Source organism: Schistocerca serialis, chromosome 7 (assembly GCF_023864345.2).
Source record: "Schistocerca serialis cubense isolate TAMUIC-IGC-003099 chromosome 7, iqSchSeri2.2, whole genome shotgun sequence".
In the NCBI taxonomy this organism is placed as follows: Eukaryota; Metazoa; Arthropoda; class Insecta; order Orthoptera; family Acrididae; genus Schistocerca; species Schistocerca serialis.
The window spans coordinates 107164797-107186870 of NC_064644.1; the positions used below are offsets into that span (position 1 = coordinate 107164797).

Below are 22074 nucleotides of genomic sequence, written 5' to 3' on the forward strand. Positions count from 1 at the left end.
CATGCCTATGACATATTGTCCCCACAAGCTGCCTTTCTTTGAATATTTTCAAGGTCTTCTGTCAGTCCTGTCTGATAAAGATCCCATACCATGCAGCAGTACTCCAGAAGACAGACAAGTGTAGTATAGACAGTCTATTTGCTAGACGTGTTGCTACATCGCCTAAGTAATTTGCAAATAAAATGCAATCATTGATTTGCCTTCCCCCAACATTTTCTGTGTGATGGTTCCAATTAAGTGTATCATGATTGTAAGCCCTAGGTATTCAGTTGAATAAACAGCCTTAAAATTTTTGTGATTTACCATGTAACTGAAATTTAACTTTTTTTGAGGGGTTCATACTTGTTATAGGTTATGGTCAATTGCCACTTTTTGAATAGTGCAAGTAACTTGCCCAAATTATTGTGCAACTCATTTTGATCTTCTGATGACTTACTAGATGGTAAATAAGAGCATCATCTGCTATCAAGCTAAGAGAGTTGTTCAGATTGTCTCCTAAATTGTTATTGTAGATTAAGAACAGCAGAGGACTTGTGAAATTTCCTCGTGGAACATCAGAACCGCTGACAGGAAATTGCAAATTGTCAAATAACTGATTTGGTACTCTGTTGCTAGACAATTTGATTAGAAGCTGCTTATGAGGAATAGTGCCAAAAGATTTCTGGAACTATAGATGTTTACACCAAACTTGAGACTGCCCATTGATAGCATGATTGCCTCATGTAAATTTAGATTAAGTTGAAACTTCCTGGCAGATTGAAACTGTGTGCCAGACCGAGACTCGAACTTCGGACCTTTGCCTTTCACGGGCAAGTGCTGTACTGAGTTTGAGTCTCAGTCCAGCACACAGTTTTAATCTACCAGGAAGTTTCATATTAGTGCACACTCCGCTACAGAGTGAAAATGTCATTCTGGAAACATCCCCCAGGCTGTGGCTAAGTCTTGTCTCCACAGTATCCTTTCTTCCAGGAGTGCTAGTTCTGCAACATATGCGCGAGAGCTTCTGTGAAGTTAGGAGATGAGGTACTGGCGGAATTAAAGCTGTGAGGACAGGTTGTGAGTTGTGCTGGGGTAGCTCAGTTGGTGGAGCCCTTGCCTGCGAAAGGCAAAGGCCCAGAGCTCGAGTCTTAGGTCTGGCACGCAGTTTTAATCTACCAGGAAGTTTCATATCAGCGCACACTCCACTGCAGAGTGAAAATGTCATTCTGGAAAGAGCAAGTTGTTTGACAAGAACTATGTTTTCTGATTCTCTGATGGTTATGTGGGTAGATAATTTTCTATAGTACATGTTCCAAATTTCTGCTACAAATCGGTGAGAGTGATATGGGTTTACAGTTTAATGGATTACTTCTATCTCCTATGACTGCAAAGCTGAAACTAATGGAAGATGATTTTTTTCCACAGTCTGAATAATAATGGTCTGAATTCTTTTTGCAATAAATTCTTTCCAGAGTCATATTGATTGTTTTGTGGGGAGACATGATGTTGAGATGAGCTTTTTATTTTGGAAGTAAAATTAGAATTAAAATTAAAATCAGAATCATTCTAGTTTGGATAGAAGCTCAGAAAAGAGTAGTATGGTGGATGGGAAAAATAGATCAACTGTGACATTTTCTAGAGAACCATCTTCTGCCTTGGAGCTCTAATGTAATATACATTAAAAAGTTTTATAGGAACATATAATGCCACATTTGTAACTGTAACATACATATCTGTGAAAACAACAATATGGTGTTATGTATTGTGTGTGTTATTCGTCACTCACTTGCATGACATTTATTCACTCTTTTCATTTTTGTATATTTTAAAAATGCTTTCTATGATATTGTAACTTGCATGCTAACTTTCTGACAATTTTGATAATTAATTATTGAAGATTTTCAGTGCATGCCATTTTAATCTGATAATACTATTATAATTTGCATGCCAGCATTCATGATAGACTTTTTGGATTAAATTTTGCTTCCTTCGGGTAAGTGTTTTGTAAGAAATTAGAAGCTGATTTTCTGAGTTAACATTATCCACTTAAAATTGCTCATTACAGTGTAGTCAGAATTGTAGGTATTTCTTTTATTGCCTTGTTATAAAATCACAAATAAAATTATTAGAAAGTGATAAAAATATGTGACAAACTTTGTTGTATTTAATTAGAAGTAATATTTTTGCTTCCAAATATACTTGACATGTCAGCACTCCAAAAAGTAACTCCTTGGTTCCTGAAGTGTTTACTGTTTCAAGTGGAAATTATTTTTTAAGTAGTTGTAGTTATTCATTCTTCTGAAACCCCATTCAGTAACGCATGCTTGGAGGTCCCAGGATTGTGGTTTGTCATCTTCTTTGTAGCAGCTCAGCATCCTTTTGCTCTCATTCACATTGCTGTCAAAATTTCACTAGTGTATGTCTGCAATAGGACAGAGCTGTGACAAAGTTAGAAGTTTCAACTAATAGTTTAAGGACAGACTACAGCTCACTTTGTGTTGACTGGTGGACAACTACTTAAAAAGCAGTGATGACTGTTTCACAGCTTTTGAATTTTCACTCTTTGTTGTTGTGTGGATGTATGCATTACACACATTGTAGTCTGTATTTGATCAAACACATGGCATTAATGTTAATTTTCTGGCCTTGTTTCTCTTATTCTTTCATTTCCTTATTCCTTTCCTTTCATTTTCATTTCATTTATTTGTTTTCTTACATATTTTTCATACTTCTTTCCTATTTTTCCTGCACATAATTTCATCTCCTTATTGGCTCAGTTATGACATCTCCCTGCTAATCTTTGACTTGGTTACTACAATTTCTAAGTTACCATGTTTAAAATCCCATCTGGTATTAACAATCCATTTTTCTCTTTTGACTGTAGAAGGGGCCCCTGATTCCAACTAAATTAATTTAATGTTGTTCTCCATGGTTTTTCTCTGATCCCTCTTGGCAAAAAGATTTTCTCTGTCTACATATTAATATTTAGAATCTGAATTGTGATGTATGAAAACAATGGAAGTTCAGTGGGAACCCGAGGGCAAAGAATAGCTGAGATAGACGTAATCCAGATAGATTTACATAACTGAATGAAATAATTGTCTGTGGCTACTGATTGATACGACAGGTATTTTTGATGTGTGTAGGTACAGCCTTGCAGTGTTGCCACCTCACTGCAGTGACACAGGTGGAACATGCTACATACGATGGCTACAGAAGACTCAGTTACCTATTTCCATCTTGATACTTTTAGGGTGGGCATGGTAGAGTCATCGGCATGTTTCCACTGCTAAAAGTGAAGGGTTCGCTCACCAGTCAATAACGTTTAAATTCAGATTCAAATAATCTGACTAATGTTTCAGCAATGAAAACAATTTATAAATTTGTACTAAGGTTAAGTACAACAATAAATTCAACTTTAGAATATGAAATGTAGTGATTTTGTTTAACATCTTTCTCTGTAATATTACTAAAAATATATTTTTAAATATTACTGCTGAAATTCAACAAGTCATTGTTGCAAAATACTTAAACAAATTATTTACAGAAGAATGCCATGAGTTTCAGAGAAATGTAGGAATTCATGAGGCTGATCCTATGACTTACTTTAGAGTATAGGCTGAAGAGAGGCAAACCTACATTTATAGCATTTTTGGATTTCGAGAATGGTTTTGACTGTGTTGACTAGAATACACACTTTGAAATTATGAAGTTAGCAAGGGTAAAACACAGAGTGTGAAAATTTATCTAAGATTTGTGCAGAAACCATGCTGCAATTGTAAGAGTTGAAGGTTGTGAAATTGAGGCAATTGCTGAGAAATGAGTGTGACAAAGTTGTAACCGTTCTCCGGTGTCAGTCAATATGTACTTAGAGCAAGCAGTAAAGGAAACCAAGGAGAAATTTGGGGAGGCAATTAAACCTCAGGGAGAAGTAATAAAAAGTAGAAGTTTGCCAGTGACACTGTAATTCAATAGCAATGATAAAGGACTTGGAAGAACAGTTGAGCAGAATAGATAGTGTTGTGAAAAGAGTTTGAGGTGAATGTCAATGAAAGTAAAACAAGATTATTGGAATGTAGTTGAATTAAATCAGGTGATGCTGAGTATATTAAATGAAGAAATGAGATGCTAAAAGTAGTAAATGAGCTTCCAATCTTAAATAACAAAATCTCCAGACTAGTTAGTTAGGTTTCAAAATGTTATCAAATAGTACTTCAGTTATTAAGTTATGAAAGAATGAGGCAAGGAAAGACAGTCCTTTCTTGTAAAGTGGTGTGAATCCAGTTACTATCAATAGCCATACAAAAAATAAGTGATGACAGCACTGTTAACTTTTATAACCCCAAGTCCACTTGTCAATAAGAATGCTGGGTAAGAGAACTTACAGTGTCTGAGAAGGAAGGCATGGAACAAAAGGTTCTGGAAACAGACAGCACTTTCATTATTTGTTTAGTATATGCAGGAGGAATGAAAATGCTGCTGCTTAACACTGTCAGTGCAAGTACTTATTGGGTCGACAGTGGCTTGGTAACAGGGGAATAGAACCTGCTGTGTAAATTGATCTGTGAGATGCAGAGCTTCCGAACTTGCCTAAAAACGTGTACAGAAATCTGCTCAGCAGGCAGCTGGTATGGATGGCTGACTGTACATGACAACACTTGACACAAAGTATAAGGTGAGGTCTGCAGCATGTTAACTCCGCATGAGCACTGGCTTGCTCTGTTTACTGCTACTTGGAGGTAAACACTTCCATCAGCAGGTCTGCCCATATGACATGACACATGTGCCTTCCATTGCAGGTTTTAGAACTACTCCGCTGTTCATCTACCTCCACCGTGATGTCCACTGGTGGGGACGCTAAATCCCTCCCCCCTGAGAAAACTGCGTAGAGCCACAAATGACCAGGCTCAGGCTGTGACCTCCAGCATGGAACCTTAGAGGGCACTGGAGAACTCAGAAGTGGATTGAACACTGAATTAGGCAACATTAGTGCTGCTGGTTTGGAAGAGCAATTGTACAGAATACAGAGAGTTTTGAAAGAGTTTGTTAGGTCAATGTCAACAAAAGTGAAACAAGAGTATTGATACGTAGTGAAATTACATCAGGTGATGCTGGGTGAATTAAATAAAGAAATGAGATGCTAAAAGCAGTAAATGAGCTTACAATCTTAAAGAACATAATCTTCACACCATTTATTTAGGTGGAAGGACACAGTGGCTGCAACAATGGTTGGTCCGCCAGTGGCAGTGGGGATGAGGTCAGCTACATTGACAAAGGGGATGAGGACTAGAAGGGGAGCAGGTTGGGGTCCACTTTGCCAGGTGGGAGAGCGAGCCTCACTGGGGCCCAAGGTAGCTGGCAACAGAAGGATTGCGGAGGATGCGGAGTAGATGGCAATGGTGGGGCATGCTATTGCAAGTGGGACCCCACACTTGGAACGACGTCACGATAAACCCTGTAACTTAGCTGACTGGAAGGCCACAGCAGCATCACTCTAACAGGCATGTACACAACTGATTTGCGTGATGGGTCAGCTGCTCCCACTGACATTCACAACAAATAACTGCCGACCTTTATGGCTGACCACAATACCTGGCAGTCACCCCAGTTGGCAGCCAAAGGACTGGGGCCTAACAACAGCTCTGGAAGGAAATGTGGTAAGCTACAGTGATCCATGGCATGCAACTCAGGGTGCAACAAACCCAGGAGACACGTGCCTGGTGACCATGCAAATGTTCTGTTGTCTGGTAGGTAGTCAGAAAACTTGACAACACAGTGTTGTGGGAACAGGCAGACTTGGACTTCTTCATTAGGGATCCTAAATGGAAGCGTGAAACACTCCACCTCTGAGTTAGAAGCCAGTTGAAATGGGGTGGTAGTCAGATGCTGGATACCATCTTCAGGCTCCCACAACAAAAATTCCCTACCATTATTGGACACGAGGGAAGGATCTCTCAATGGCAAAAGTAACTGACTTTGAGCAAAAAATGGTAGTCGATGACTTGAGGGACTGCTTGGCGATGTGCAGGAAATTCAGCAGCATATTGGCCACCAACAACCACGTGTTGCCCAAAAATGGACTTGCGAAGTTGCCCTGTATCTTCTCCCCTTTTCCTTTTGGGAAAGGCCAAGGTGAGATCTGGCATGGTGGTGCAACCTGGTTCCATGCATAGACACCAAAAGCCTATACCTGATATTCATTGTCACAATCAATCATCAGCCAGTAAATGTGATGTCGCACCAGTGACTTCATCTGAGTCGTACCCCAGTGTGACACAAGTGAGGATGCATCACAGAGGAGAAAAAATGTACACCACACTTGATCCACACCTAAAGAAGCATGTTCTGACCGATCCATCTGGACTGCTGAAATGCTTCTCTGAAATGGTGGGTCAGCAAGTGTTATGGTTGAAACCTTCTGTGCTGACAATGGAAAATCCAACAGGATTTACTGAAAGGCAGTATCCAATGTAAACATGAGTGCCTCATGCTGATCAAACTGTGGATCAGACCCCACCACTAGCCACAATAGTGCATCAGTATTGGCACTCTGGGCAGTGGAGCAGTAACAAATGTCATAACCGTAGTTACTGAGAAAGAGGGACTCGCCACCATAACTGGTGGGCTGTCATGTCCTGGAAATCAATAGTTTGTGATCAGCGATGAGGAGGAACATCGGTCCATACAGGAAGACATGAAGCTTTTTAACCCCGAAAGTAATAGCTAACAGTTCCTTTTCCCTATGTGGATAATTATGTTGCCCAGAGGAAAGCGTCTTCCAGGACCGTCCAGGTTCCAGTGGGATAGGACAGCACCAATGTCATGCTGGGATGCAGCACAGACCAGGGTTAAAGGTTTATATGGCATGAAGGACACCAGATAGGGAGCAGAGCATGAACATTGTTTGAGAGACTGAAAAGCCCCTTGGCACTTCGCAGACTAGACAGACTTAACGCCATTCCAGTGAAGCTGGTTAAGAGGCTGGCAGATGTGTATGTCTTGGAGAATGAATTGAGCATAATAAGCAATCTTTCGAAAAAAAGACTGGTGCTCCTTCAGGTTCTGGGTGCTGATAGGTGGACAGTGGCCTTGATGTGCTCATCATTGGGGACAATAGCATCTTTACTAAGCACATGACCCAAAAAATGTATCTTCTGGGAGCTAACAGCAGTTCTCCAGCCTGCAACAAATACTATTCTCCAGGAGGCACTTGAAAAGAGATTGAGGGTTTAGTAAATTCTCCTTCCTAGTAGGGCACAAGACACAGATGTCATCAGGGTAATTGACACTGATCCAGACACTGTTGGTAAATTCCAGGTGCAGATGAGATTCCAAAAGGTAAGCAGTTAAACTGGTTTAGCCCAAAGGGGGTGTCAAGGACCAGGAAAGTCCAAGAAATGGCATCCAGTAAGCATTGTGCAAGTCAGCGCTGGAAAAATACTGGCCACCATGACAACTTTGCCAATGACTCCACCCGCCACAGAATGGAATACGAATCCACTACACATTGCACATTGACAGTCTGTTTAAACTTGTTGCAAAGGAGCATGGCACCATCGGGTTCCTGAATCGCACTCAAAGGGGTGACTTAGCAAATTAGAAGAAATGATATCCTGATCCTGCCAACTTTGCAACTCAGACTTTATGTTGTTGTGTGTGGTAAAGGGAATGGGGCAGGGGCGACAAAGAGTATGTATCACTGATGGCTAGACAAACATGTGCTTCAAAATTTTCTGTCCATCCGAGGTATTCTCAAACAGTGTGCTGTTTGACTCCAGTAAGGAGTCCAAACTTGAAAAGGAATTAATTGAGACACTAAATGCAAAACTTGAAAAAGTACCAAGCCCAAAGATATTCTGCACCAATGGTGAATTGACCACTAACAGCGTAAATTGCCATTCCACGTTCTTGTAACTCTTGGAGATGGAGAGTTGCCATCACAAGGACATTCATTGTTTTACTTTCAGACACAACATGATGGAGTGGCCATTGCACCTCTGGGCACCCCAAGAAGTCATACATATTCACATTAATGAGGCTGACTGACACTCCATGTGTACTTCGAATTTGACCATCTGCCCTTCCACTATCAGTGTCAGAAAAATACACTGGGGCTACTGTGCGGGGTGGCTGAGACAGCCCCAGAGTCCAGGGAAAACACCGGGATGTCCCACGACTGAAATGTGGCCCGCCCACAGTCACAAACAGGTGCCAAAGCCCTAACTTACAGCAAACTGTATGTATGGCCTCCATGTGCAGGCGTCTCGGTGTACATGCAAAAAATGACAATCAGGGGTGGGAACAGGTATCATACAGGCAGATGCTTCGACTTTGTGAAGGGCTGTCACTCTGCGGCCACAGCTGGGTACTGGCGTTATCTTCTTGGCCAACATCAGCATACCTGTAACAGTTGAGTTCATTATTGGTTAGTGTCCGATAGGTCACATAGTGGATGCAAAGTGCTGGGTAGTGTAGGCTGTTTGTTTGTGCCTTAATGTGCAAGTTTATTCCTTGCTGTTGCCTGTTGGTCGCCTGTGATAGCAGCCCTCATATCCAGTGAGTAGTGCTGACGTGCATAGGCTCGCCAGTGTTGTCACTTGTGAGTGTGCTTTAGCTTGCTGTAGGTGGTTAGGCCCTAGCTAGCAGTGTCTTTGATCACTTATGCTTCCACCTAAACTTGTGATCAATGTTTCCCAGAGTAAAGATGAAAGGATTGTTCGAGAGTCCCAAGTTCCTGTATAGTCATGTGCTGAGTTTTTTTTAATACTCCCTTGAGGGTTTCAAGGCAGTATTCATCGTTAAGGTCAGCAGTGCGAGTGTAGTGTGGAGAATTGCTGATGATACATATCACTTTGTTATGTATGAACTGCAGATGACCCAGGCATGTGGGAACTGTATATCCCTAGATGGGAGCTGCATACATCATCAGAGGTCTGATCATCGTCATGTATATACCTTCCTATGTAATGTACTTTCCCTGTTTGAGCTTTATGTGCACTCTGTTGGCAACATATTCTGTGAGCCTCCCCCCCTCCCTGCTGCCATGTAAATTTCTGGTCCAGCCAGACACTGAGGTATCTAACTTTCTTGCAGAAATGATTGGCATGCATGTAGCGTTATGTCTCTACAGTGTTGATGTTTACTGCACAGTAATTTTGGTCTCTGTGTGAACAGAACCACTTTTCACTTGTCAATGCTTATTTAATATGCCACCATTTGAACCAGATCTTGACAGGTCTGAGTGTTGTCTGTAATCGTGAATTTATGTTTGATGGTTTCCAGTCTTACTCAAGGAGGGCTGTGTCTTCCATTTAGGTGGCTAATGTCGTGTTTTGTGTTTCTGGGAGACCATTAATGTAGTATTTGAACATCATGGCCCCCAGCATGAATCTCTGGGGTACTCCAGCTTGAAAACCATTTCGTGTCAACTGTTTGGCCTGCATGTCAGTGTTAAAACATCTGTTGGTGAGATATTAGTGTATGAGACTTACGAGCCTGTCAGGGAACCTAGCATTGCTTAGTTTGCATACAGGGCAGTTGTGCCAAAGATGGTCAAAAGCTTTTTCAATGTCCAGGAACATAGGCCCTGTGGCTTTGTTCATATTGTAGCCATGTGTTATATGTTTAACTGCATGGAGGGTTTGTTGTGTTGAGTGGGGATTCCTAAAGGTGAATTACTCCAGCCTTAGGGTGTCGTTAGGTGATGCTGCTAACTTACCTAACCCTTGCACGATCTGTCGCAGATAACAAGCAACCTGCTACTGTTCTTACTACCCGACATGAGTATCGCAAGAGTTTTTTTTGTCTTGGCTCTTGCCTTGGTACTTTTTTTTCCTGTACCCTTCAAACTGCTACTCTTCATCCAATTTTTGACTCAGTCTATCTCCAAATGAGCACATACTAATGGTTAATCTACATCTACATCTACATTTATACTCCACAAGCCACCCAACGGTGTGTGGCAGAGGGCACTTTACGTGCCACTGTCATTACCTCCCTTTCCTGTTCCAGTCGCATATGGTTCGCGGGAAAAACGACTGTCTGAAAGCCTCCATGCGCGCTCTAATCTCTCTAATTTTACATTTGTGATCTCCTCGGGAGGTATAAGTAGGGGGAAGCAATATATTCGATACCTCATCCAGAAACGCACCCTCTCGAAACCTGGCGAGCAAGCTACACCGCGATGCAGAGCGCCTCTCTTGCAGAGTCTGCCACTTGAGTTTATTAAACATCTCCGTAACGCTATCACGGTTACCAAATAACCCTGTGACGAAACGCGCCGCTCTTCTTTGGATCTTCTCTATCTCCTCCGTCAAACCGATCTGGCACGGATCCCACACTGACAAGCAATACTCAAGTATAGGTCGAACGAGTTTTTTGTAAGCCACCTCCTTTGTTGATGGACTACATTTTCTAAGGACTCTCCCAATGAATCTCAACCTGGTACCCGCCTTACCAACAATTAATTTTATATGATCATTCCACTTCAAATCGTTCCGCATGCATACTCCCAGATATTTTACAGAAGTAACTGCTACCAGTGTTTGTTCCACTATCATATAATCATACAATAAAGGATCCTTCTCTCTATGTATTCGCAATACATTACATTTGTCTGTGTTAAGGGTCAGTTGCCACTCCCTGCACAAACTGCCTATCCGCTGCAGATCTTCCTGCATTTCGCTACAATTTTCTAATGCTGCAACTTCTCTGTTTACTACAGCATCATCCGCGAAAAGCCGCATGGAACTTCCGACACTATCTACTAGGTCATTTATATATATCGTGAAAAGCAATGGTCCCATAACACTCCCCTGTGGCACGCCAGAGGTTACTTTAACATCTGTAGGCGTCTCTCCATTGATAACAACATGCTGTGTTCTGTTTGCTAAAAACTCTTCAATCCAGCCACACAGCTGGTCTGATATTCCATAGGCTCTTACTTTGTTTATCAGGCGACAGTGCGGAACTGTATCGAACGCCTTCCGGAAGTCAAGAAAAATAGCATCTACCTGGGAGCCTGTATCTAATATTTTCTGAGTCTCATGAACAAATAAAGCAAGTTGGGTCTCACACAATCGCTGTTTCCGGAATCCATGTTGATTCCTACATAGTAGATTCCGGGTTTCCAAAAACGACATGATACTCGTGCAAAAAACATGTTCTAAAATTCTACAACAGATCAGCGTCAGAGATATAGGTCTATAGTTTTGCGCATCTGCTCGACGACCGTTCTTGAAGACTGGGACTACCTGTGCTCTTTTCCAATCATTTGGAACCTTCCGTTCCTCTAGAGACTTGCGGTACACGGCTGTTAGAAGGGGGGCAAGTTCTTTCGCGTATTCTGTGTAGAATCAAATTGGTATCCCGTCAGGTCCAGTGGACTTTCCTCTGTTGAGTGATTCCAGTTGCTTTTCTATTCCTTGGACACTTATTTCGATGTCAGCCATTTTTTCGTTTGTGCGAGGATTTAGAGAAGGAACTGCAGTGCGGTCTTCCTCTGTGAAACAGCTTTGGAAAAAGGTGTTTAGTATTTCAGCTTTACGCATGTCATCCTCTGCTTCAATGCCATCATCATCCCGGAGTGTCTGGATATGCTGTTTCGAGCCACTTACTGATTTAACATAACAGGATGTACGCAAACGCTACAGTACCCACATCCTGCAAAGACCTCGCTTAGTGAACACTTACCCCTATGCAGAGATGGTAGTAGACCTTTGGTGTTGGCCATGGTGTGGGTGTGGAGGGCTTCACCCTATATATAGGGCCACTTGGTCATCCAACTAGCAGAAGGAGAATGACGCTGAGGACCCAAAAATTACCGTGGACGTTACTTAAAACACTACGAGTGATGTGAACCCACAGAGATCAGTGCAGGCAAGACAGACAGCACTGCAACACTGTTACACCAGAATCATCAACATGTGTGACTCGGCGGGAGGCGAGCCAACCTACATCTACATCTGCATCTACATCTACATCCATACTCCACTATCCACCATACGGTGCATGACGGAGGGTACCTCATACCACAACTAGCATCTTCTCTCCCTGTTCCACTCCCAAACAGAACGAGGGAAAAATGACTGCCTATATGCCTCTGTACGAGCCCTAATCTCTCTTATCTTATCTTTGTGGTCTTTCCGCGAAATGTAAGTTGGCGGCAGTAAAATTGTACTGCAGTCAGCCTCAAATGCTGGTTCTCTAAATTTCCTCAGTAGCGATTAACGAAAAGAACGCCTCCTTTCCTCTAGAGACTCCCACCCGAGTTCCTGAAGCATTTCCGTAACACTCGCGTGATGATCGAACCTACCAGTAACAAATCTAGCAGCGCGCCTCTGAATTGCTTCTATGTTCTCCCTCAATCCGACCTGGTAGGGATCCAAAACGCTCGAGCAGTACTCAAGAATAGGTCGTATTAGTGTTTTATAAGCGGTCTGCTTTACAGATGAACCACATCTTCCCAAAATTCTACCAATGAACCGGAGACGACTATCCGCCTTCCCCACAACTGCCATTACATGCTTGTCCCACTTCATATCGCTCTGCAGTGTTACGCTCAAATATTTAATCGATGTGACTGTGTCAAGCGCGACACTACTAATGGAGTATTCAAACATTACGGTATTCTTTTTCCCATTCATCTGCATTAGTTTACACCTGCACCTGCAGTATACCACAGGACACTGGGGGCTGTTGACCATGCACACCTAATTGAGCCACATGCCAATCATTAGAAAGGAAGTCTCTAGCCGCCGCCATAAGTTAATACGATTCCACGATTTAGGCTATGTGAGCTAAAAAAGGGTCAAACAAGGTCAATCTCTAGTCTGAACCTTTGGATCAGGAGCTAACCAGAGAATCACATTTCCTGAATTAGCGAGTCTGTGTAAGAAGTAGCATATTTGGGACACTCGAAATGACACCTACACCAGAGGCCTTGCAAATCGGTGATTCAGGCTGCGTGCAGCTGCCCAGGAAACTTGTGATGTTGGTTAAACTGCAACCATGCAACCACCACATGGGTTTGATGGCTGAAATACTGTGAAAGCTACATCAAAGAGAAGCTTCTTGGGCTCAGTGAAAGGCTTCAAATATTGGACAACTTCATATAAACCCATGCTGCTGGACAACAACAAGCCAAAATAATCAGCCTGATTGACACTGCAGCAGCAGCTGGCGCTGGTAATTCTCCCACCTTTCTGTAGAATCATCAGAACTGGCAGATGATGGTGGGGCAGCGAAGAAAACTGCCCAGTGATAATGTGACCCCCAACCAGCGAGGGCATGGTGCAAAGAAAGTCCACTTTTTGGGTTATCAGTTATGTGCTCCTGTTGCTACTTCTGCTGCTGCTCCTTCTGTAGGCACAACTGTTCCTGCCTCTGCTAGCATTGCAGAGAGGCTAGTTCCATGGTAGGCCAAAGTGAGCACTATAAAAATAGGGAAAGAGTAAAAAAGAGGGAAGTCACGTGTAAGAACGTCGTTTGTTGCCACTTTAGTATTTGCAGAAGACACAACAACGTTAGTACTAAGTACAGGCCAACAGTGGTTCAATAGCATTCTCAGAACAGAACCCCATGAGAGGAGTGAACTTACCATGTGAACTGATCTGTGGGAAGCAGAGCATCTGAACCCACATAAATGCGTGTACGGCAGTATAGTCATCTTACAGCTGGACCCGTGCCAGCTCATCTGCCTATATAGTGATGTCTGCTGGTGGGGATACTAAAATTTGCTTTTGTATATATGCCAGCAGTATTCTCTGGGAACAAGATTATATAGGTAATGCTTTGTTGGATACCAAGAAACTGTCTGTTCCATGAGAAAATTAACTTGTGTTAAAAGGTGCTGTGAACAGTTCTGAAGTGAAAACATTGAAGAAGCATATGCTCATTTATCAGCTGTTCTAAGGTAAAGTTTTTGGAAACTGTCAGCAATAGGAACAATGCAGTTCATAGGTTAGTATATATAAATCTGCTTACACAATCCTCTCTCTGTCCCCTCCACCATCCCCTCTATGCAAATCACCAACAGTGCTGTGGATGCATTGTTTCTGTAGGTAGTAAGTTGTATGGGTACTAAGCTGAAATTTATTCCATTGTACCAGAGGTATGTTTTACATGTCACTTCATACTGCCATCCTCACTTCTGGGGTTAAATGATATCAGGATTGTCACCAGTCAGCCTAGTGGCATTTCTCATTGTTCACAATTTCAAATACCTTTAGCTCACAAACCACTGAGAGCAGGCCTTGTAATTTTTTGAAGTATTTCCTTGTTCATTTGGTGGATTATATGATGTAAGTTGTTTTATGTTTTGTATTTTTTAACTACATTACACCAAATATTGATGGTAGGCAATGAAAAGCTCGTAACTCTATCTGAGTGTGGAAAACTCGTTATTTCATTAACCAGTAACTTTATTACCAAAAAGAGGTTTGAAAATGCACAGAATTTGCTAATGTGTCAGTAACTACACTTCTACCACACAGTTACATGTGCAGCAACGTTATCTGTATCACATCATATATTTTTTAGAAACTGTTTTTGCTTCTCCTGTAAAATTTAACAAAACGGAGTTACGAGGTTTTCATTGCCTACCATCGATATGTATTTCAGTCAGTCACTTGGTAATGACTACACAGCCAAAAGTGCGCAGTAGTGAATATAAAATAAATTGATACGTCAATCCAACGATTGATAAGATAACGTTCTTCAGAAAATATTTTCTTTTTATTACCCTTCAATGAATGTCTGTTTCCTCTTGAGAAAGCCTGTATAGCACAGATTCTTCATGCCACAAGACTTGCTCAGTGATATGCGGCAACTGACAGGTAGATACAGGGATATTGCAGTGGAAACATTATGGAAAGAGGGTAGTACAAGGTGAGAGAGGGTGGGGGGAAGTGGGGGGGGGGGGAAGGGGGGGGGAGAGAGAGAGAGAGAGAGAGAGAGAGAGAGAGAGAGAGAGAGAGAGAGAGAGCAGTCTGTGTCTCCTAAAGATATGTGTAGTTGGATTGAAATTTGGCTGCACTTCTCTTGAAGGTGATCCATATTAAGGACATCTCATAGCTGCAATCACAGAAGAAAACATTGAGAAAGTGCAAGAGGAAATTAATGATTGAAGTTGTATGAACTACATGGTGCCATAGGAATTTTAAAATAAAAGAGAACCATACGTCTTGTATGAAGAATTGCCTGTAAGGTAGCTTTGTGCAAGATGGATACCACATTTGATGAAAGACAACCAGTAGCAAGTTCTAAAATCAGTTTCTCAGCCAACTGTGAATCATTTTTAAAGTAATTCAGTTTGTTGTGTGGACTGCTTTGGTACCGTGGATAAGAAATCAAACAGCAACTGAAGCAGTATGTAGAAGCTGTTGGCACTGTACAAAATAAAAGTGAAATACATTTCATCTGCTGGAAAGGTTATAACCAGTGGTTTCTCAAACACAAAAGGGGTTTTCCTCTTGATTGCCTTTAAGAATGTAGAATATCCCTTGTAAACATGATGCAAGTTATTTTGGTCGAGATAAATATGTAAATGTTAGAAGGATGCATCTGCCCACATTAGAGCTTTGGCAGTGAAAAATTGAGGGACTTCAAACATGGACTGGTGCATTTATTCTGTTCACCATATCTGGCACCATTTGACTTCCACCTATTCCCATATATAAATAAATTTGTTATTTGAGAAGTATTTTAAATACACTGTACATGTCATAGCAGTTATGAATGAGTACTTCGCAGAACTTCCTGAATCACATTTAGATTATGCAATTTATTCATTGGGATAACACTGCACCAACTGCAGTGACCTAGAAACCTGTCTTTCGCTGCCAGGTAGAGGAAACAAACTAATATCTCAGGGAGCTTACTGGAATGGAAGAGATAGTTATGACAGTAGTAAAAGTAAAATGGAGATGGCTGGAACATGTAGCCAGACAAATGGATGGTGTATGAGCCAAGGCTGTTCTTTGCACTAAGTCCAATGGATAAGTAAAGGTTGAGATGACCACCTAAAGAAAAGTGGGTAGATGACATCAGAAAACTTGTATATGGCTGAAAATCATAATATGTGGAAAGTCTGGAAGAGGCATTTATGGTGCTGTGGATGTCAAATGGTTGATGGAGATAAAACCTATACATGGTGAAAAATGTAAATATATGAAAACAAAGGTAAGTATAACAGATTGTATCATTATGTTGAAGGATTTACATGTATTCAAGATGTCTTGCTTTCCCACTGGATTTCCAACAAATGACTACGGTAATCTCAGTTCCTTCATGATAAATTGTGAGTAGTTAATGCTAGTAGAAAGTATTAGCATCTGAGGAATCTGAATCCTGTCTGTTGAAGTGCCCTACTGAATTTACAAGTAGATTCCCACCACCACGTTACAGTTTGTCTTTCTTCTGATTTGAAAATATAGCATTTTCTCCTATCTCTGTGTTCTCTTTCGATAGCTCTTGAAAAATTTTTTCCTATTTTTTTGTGGATGACAAATACCATATCTGGAAACCAGAAAATATCTAAATTATTTTCTTCCCTGTGCCAACATGGCATGCCCTTTTTGTAAACTGTGTTGTTCCACCTTTGTTGTACAAAGACTGATCTTCCACTAAAGAGTAAGTGATAAAAAATAGTATTCATTCATCTAATTGCCATGATGATTGACAAATTGCCACTTAAATTAAGGGATAAATAGAGCCACTGTTGTGAAATATACAACAGTGTCATGAAGAGTGTATTGAAATAGTTGATGAAGGTGTGTACTGAACACTATCTCCACACCTTGACACAAAAACACTATGTATGGCACAGACTCATTACATTGAGCACTTGTGAACTGATGTAATGCAGTTAAATCCAGTAACATAATTTCTTTGTTTAAGATCAAGACAGCTGTGAATGGAACAGACAAGCAAAAAAGAAATATGGAAAATTGCAATTATTGAATAGGAAATGTTCAGCTGTTGAGATTAGAGGAAGCCTTAACAGATGGGAGAATTTTTGGGTATCTTATTTTCTTCCCTCCTTATGATACTGTCTCTTGTCATCTGCATTACTGCCATTCAGCTTTTTATGTCTCACCCTGTATTCTCTCATTTTTTTGTTTTTCATGATATTTCTTCTTCTGATTTTTTGTTCTCATTCCATTTTCTTTTTTTATTGCAGAATCAATTTTACCAATGAAAATAATCAGTTTTTGAAAACATAATGTAACTGGATAGATTGGATTGGTCTATCATAGTGGTAGATCCCTTCTACTATTGTACTACGGTGTCACTGTGGTATTTGACTGACAAGAGTATGTAAATGAAGGTCTGTCTGACACCTCTGCATACATCATCTGCCATCAAGATCCCATCCCTGTGATTGAAACTGACCTACAGTCCATTCTTAAAACCTCAGGCCACTTGGAAGGACCAACAACTCAATCCATACAATTTCTTACCTCACCCAAATGACACCCCCCCCCCCCCCCCCCCCCCCACCTTTTACCTTCTTTATAAGATCCTCAAACCCGGTCATCCTGGCCATCCCATAGTTGGTGCCTTAGTTGGTCAACACGTGCAGCTCTCTTCCCTCCTATATTAAAGATACCAATTATTTTCCAGATCGTCTGAAATCCTTGCCTGCTCCACTCCTACCACCAAAACTGCTTGTCACCATTGATGCCAACTCCCTCTGTACCAACTTTCCCAATATATACATGGTCTGTCTGCTTCTGAACATTTCCTCAGTCAGCACACACCTGATTCCAAACCTATGATATCCTTCGTGCTCACACAATCAACTGTTACTTACCAATGACTACTTCACCTTTGAGGGGCAGACGTACAAACAGATCAGGGGTACAGCCATGGGAACCAGGATGACTTCTTGATGTGCCAACCTTTTCATTGGTCGCTTGGAGGGGGGCTTTTCTGGGATCCATAAGCCTTCAGCCGACAGTTTGCCTTAGATACATTGATGACATCTTTACCATATGGACTCATGGTGAGGCTAACCTGTTACAGTTCCTGGAATCTCTAAATGCATTATCCCAATTAAATTTCACATAGTCCTGTTCTGAATCCCAAGCCACTTTTGTGGATGTTGATATCATCCTCACCGAAGGCCAGCTAAGCACTTCCATCCCCATTAAATCTACTGGCAAACAATACTACTTACATTTTGACAGTTGCCATCCTGGCCATGTTAAACTTCCCTCCCTTACAACCTTGGCATTTGAGGCAAACATATTTGTTGAGATGCAGACTCTTACAGCAATACACGATCATTATCACCTCAGCCTTCAGGGTACATAATTATCCCACCAGCCTATATCAAAAGCAGATTTCCTGGGCCATCACAGCCAATCCTGGTACTGGTGATACCTCCAGAAAACAACTTAAGAGCACACCACTTGTCACCCAGTATTATACTGGTCTTGACAGTATTAATCTAGCTACTTCAACAAGGCCATGGCTTCCTAAAAATCAAGCCTTGAAATGAGGTCCATTCTGTCTGAGATTTTACCCACCACACCTAGAATAGCTTTTTGCTGCCCTCACAATCTCTGCAATATTCGTGTCAAATCCTATGCTCTCTACCCTATGGCGTCCTTGCTGAAAGACGTGCCCTATACACATTCCTGCCACCACCTATACCGGTCCTGTAACTGGCACAACATACACTATCAAAAGGAGAGCCACCTGTGAAACGGCATGTCATATACCAGCTGTTATGTTCAGCCTTTTACATCGGCATGATTACCACCAAGTTATCAGTTAGGATTGAATGGTCATAGGCATAGGGTATATACTGGCAACACACACTGCACAACATGACAGTCATGACCTTGGTGCCTGTTTCATCACATGTGCAATCTGGATTCTTCCCTCCACACATCAGTTTCTCAGAACTCTGCAGGTGGGAACTGGTGCTACAACATTTTCAAGGTTCTTTCCACCCATCTGACCTTAATTTACATTAATTTCTTTGGTTTCAGCATTTATTCTCAGTAATTATTCCTGTCTGCATGCTGTTTTAGTTTTCTGCATCTTTCATCTTCTGATCTGTCTATATTTTGCTGTCCTCCTCCCACCTCTATCTCAGACAATGAAATTAGCTTTTCGCTCTTATTAACATGTGCATGATGTTTTAGTAGTAATGTCTGTCCTGCGTATCACCCATTCTTCCACCTTAAAGCTCTCAGGTCTTCAAATCTCGCCTGGTGCAGTCCCCAAAATCAGTCTTTCCTTCTCATCCTGTGCGGTAAATCTCCCCTGACCTCATGTTCTAGGTGACTTTTCCAAATTCTGCCCCTTTTTCTAAACCTCATCAGTTCTTTTCCTTCATCCCTCTTCCTTCCCCCTCAACCCTTCTGCCAGGAGGAGGAGCCACTGGCTCTGGAAGCTTGCATATGTAATACCTTTTATATGTAGGTTTACCTGTCGCCGCTTGGCGAGTAGATTTTTTATCCATTGAATTACATTATGTTTTCAGAATAAATTGCACAGTATTTTTATCCACCAAGAGTCCTGTACAGAATTTCTATATTTCACTTTGCTAATAGTTGTAACTATCAGTCACATGTTAGATGGTGCTTGCATTAAAATGAGACCACGATCATCAGAGTGGTACAGTTATTATGTAAAATTTCAACAATACTATGATCAGAAGATCACATAAAATGGCTTCAAATAAAAATATGTTGAGGAAAGTTCTGGTGGAACAAAAGTACTTCAGGAGTAAAGAAGACTACCTACTGAATAACAGGAACATTGGGAATTATTCTAACTTTCAGAAGAAATCTTTTAAAAAGGTAGAGGATAAATACATTGTGCTGGCTGGAAACACTATGTTGGAAGTGCAGTTTGGCAGGTGGAGGAGTTGGGGATGTGTAATAAGGGGCTCAGAGGGAGGCATCAGGTGTGCAGGATAGGAACACGGGAGGGAGGGGGTGGCAGGTGCACTGGCTGGATATGCGACACACAGGCCCTGGAGACATTGAGTTACGTGGTGCGCTTTATGAAGATGACATGGAGGTGTGGATTGGGAAGGGATGACAGGACAGATGAAGGGGAAACTGTTTGGTTGAGGGCATGAGTGCATTGGGTTAGCAGGGATTGAGGCCATGATGATTATGGGAGAGAAGAGTGTGTTACAAGTTACATCTTTGTAGTTAAGAAAAGCTGATGCTAAATGGAAGAACTTGGATGCACGGATTGTGATGCAGCTATTGAATTTTAGCATACTGTTCTCAACAGTGTGCCACTGAGTGGTCAGCTCTTTTCTTCCCAACACTTTGGTGTGGCCATTTATTTTGGTGCAGAGCTGGTTGGTGGTCATGCTCACATAAAAAAACACTGTGGAGAAATTGCAGCAGAGCTGGTATATGATGTGGCTGCATTCATAGATGGTCCTGCCTCTGACGGAATAGGATAAGCCTATGGAAGGACTGGAGTAGGATGTGTTGGATAGGTGGATCAAACAGGTCTCGCATCAGGATCCTCCTCTCATCTATGATTCTTGTGGCAAGGGTGGTATTGGGAGTGGCATAGGGCTCATATCCCTCACAGTGTGGTTTGTACAGTGTGTGTGTGTGTGTGTGGGGGGGGGGGGGGGGTGATCACAAGCATGCACATAACTATTAATACTCTAGCTCATTAAAGTATTTCTTCTCAAAGTTAGCATAATTTTAATTCTTTTCAGTGTGCCTGTTGATGACTCAAAAAGTTTGTGTTGGTCCGTGAATAGTCTACTTTACTCCAAAAGTATTCATAAGTTGTTACAAATATATACCATCATAGTACAAGGAAGGTATGTCACCAGACGTGTGTCATCTATTGTGATAAAGATTGCTCATTAAAGATGTACATGAAATTATAAGTTGTGGCAAAATGGGGAAAAAATACAAAAGAGTAAGTGTGGCGGACAAAAAAAAAAAAAAATTGTCTTTCATATGACGTATAACAGCTGTGGAGAACATTGTTATTGTGACTGCATTGTTCTGTTCAGAACTCATTGTTCACTTAGCTGAATGTGGCTCTGATTTTGACCTTCATTGTTGCCCTTTGCTCAAACAGTATGTTTTCTATGTTTGAATGTTATGTGCTGCTTCTCAGTCCCTCTAGATCTGTTTTCTACTGTGTTTCTGCTTAAAGTGATTTTTCTTTAGTTAGTCTCCATCATTTTTCCCAGTCTTTCGCATCTTCCTTCTTGTGTTTTAATCCCTCAAGGAAGACTCTTCAGTTCTGTAGTTATGTAGTTTGATTTATGTTATTTCAGTAATTCATTAGTTGCTAACTATCAAAGTGAATGCCATTTTTTGGTCAGTATTGATTATTGCAATACTGACTCATGTTTTGTGTTTGAAAATTTCAGGAAGCTATTACCTTCATTGAAAGCAGTGTGCTTAAATTTAAAATACTTTTTAGGCATTTGTGTGAAAACAGTTGATGAGAAGAGACTAGATGCGAGTTGTACATAAAATAAGGGAAAGGCAACCAATCATCTATAGCAGATTGAAGCATGGAGACAGAAAACGTAACATAAAACAGCATTCGCACACTAGCTTTCGAGCACTAGCCCTTTTTCTGGGTAAAGTACACACATTCACATTGATACCCAAATACACCCTACCATGGCCAGGGCAAAACTAATTATTGATACTTGAGTATTGAAAGCAGTTACCTGAGTTGATGGAGATGGAGAGAGTTTAGGGAAGGTTGCAAGAAGGTGCTAGGTGGAAAGAGGCAGATCTTGGGACCAGTGACTCCATAGCTGCACAACAATAAGAAGAGAGTACAGAGAGTAGGGTTAAAAGAGCTGTAGGAACAGGGAGAGGTTTAGGGCAGGGTGATTGTGAGAGTGCAGGATATCTCAGAATATCCGGCATTTTTGCAATCCCCCTGGCCTAACCCCCCACTAGCATATTCCCACTGTCTCACTTTACCTTTCCCTTCTGTCTTTACCACTCCATCTCCATCCAGGTCGTGCTCTGCCTCCTCCCACCAATCTTCCGCCCCCTACCATGTGGACATTGCCCCCCCCCCCCCCCCCCCCCCCGTCCCTCTCTCCTTCTCCTCTTTTAAACTCCTCTC

General features: G+C 41.6%; 1 protein-coding gene across 5 annotated transcripts in view; it reads left to right on the plus strand.

Moving 5' to 3' along the window:
* Positions 1-22074, plus strand: part of LOC126412064 (eye-specific diacylglycerol kinase) — a 903754-nt gene that overhangs the window by 807819 nt on the left and 73861 nt on the right. For 3 of the 5 annotated variants that reach the window (XM_050081449.1, XM_050081447.1, XM_050081450.1), the window contains one exon: positions 1931-1972. The exons of the other annotated variants lie outside the window; for them this stretch is intronic. In XM_050081449.1, coding sequence (XP_049937406.1) covers positions 1931-1972 — 42 coding nt within the window. The remainder of the gene's footprint in view (positions 1-1930; positions 1973-22074) is intronic. 5 annotated transcript variants of the gene reach the window in all.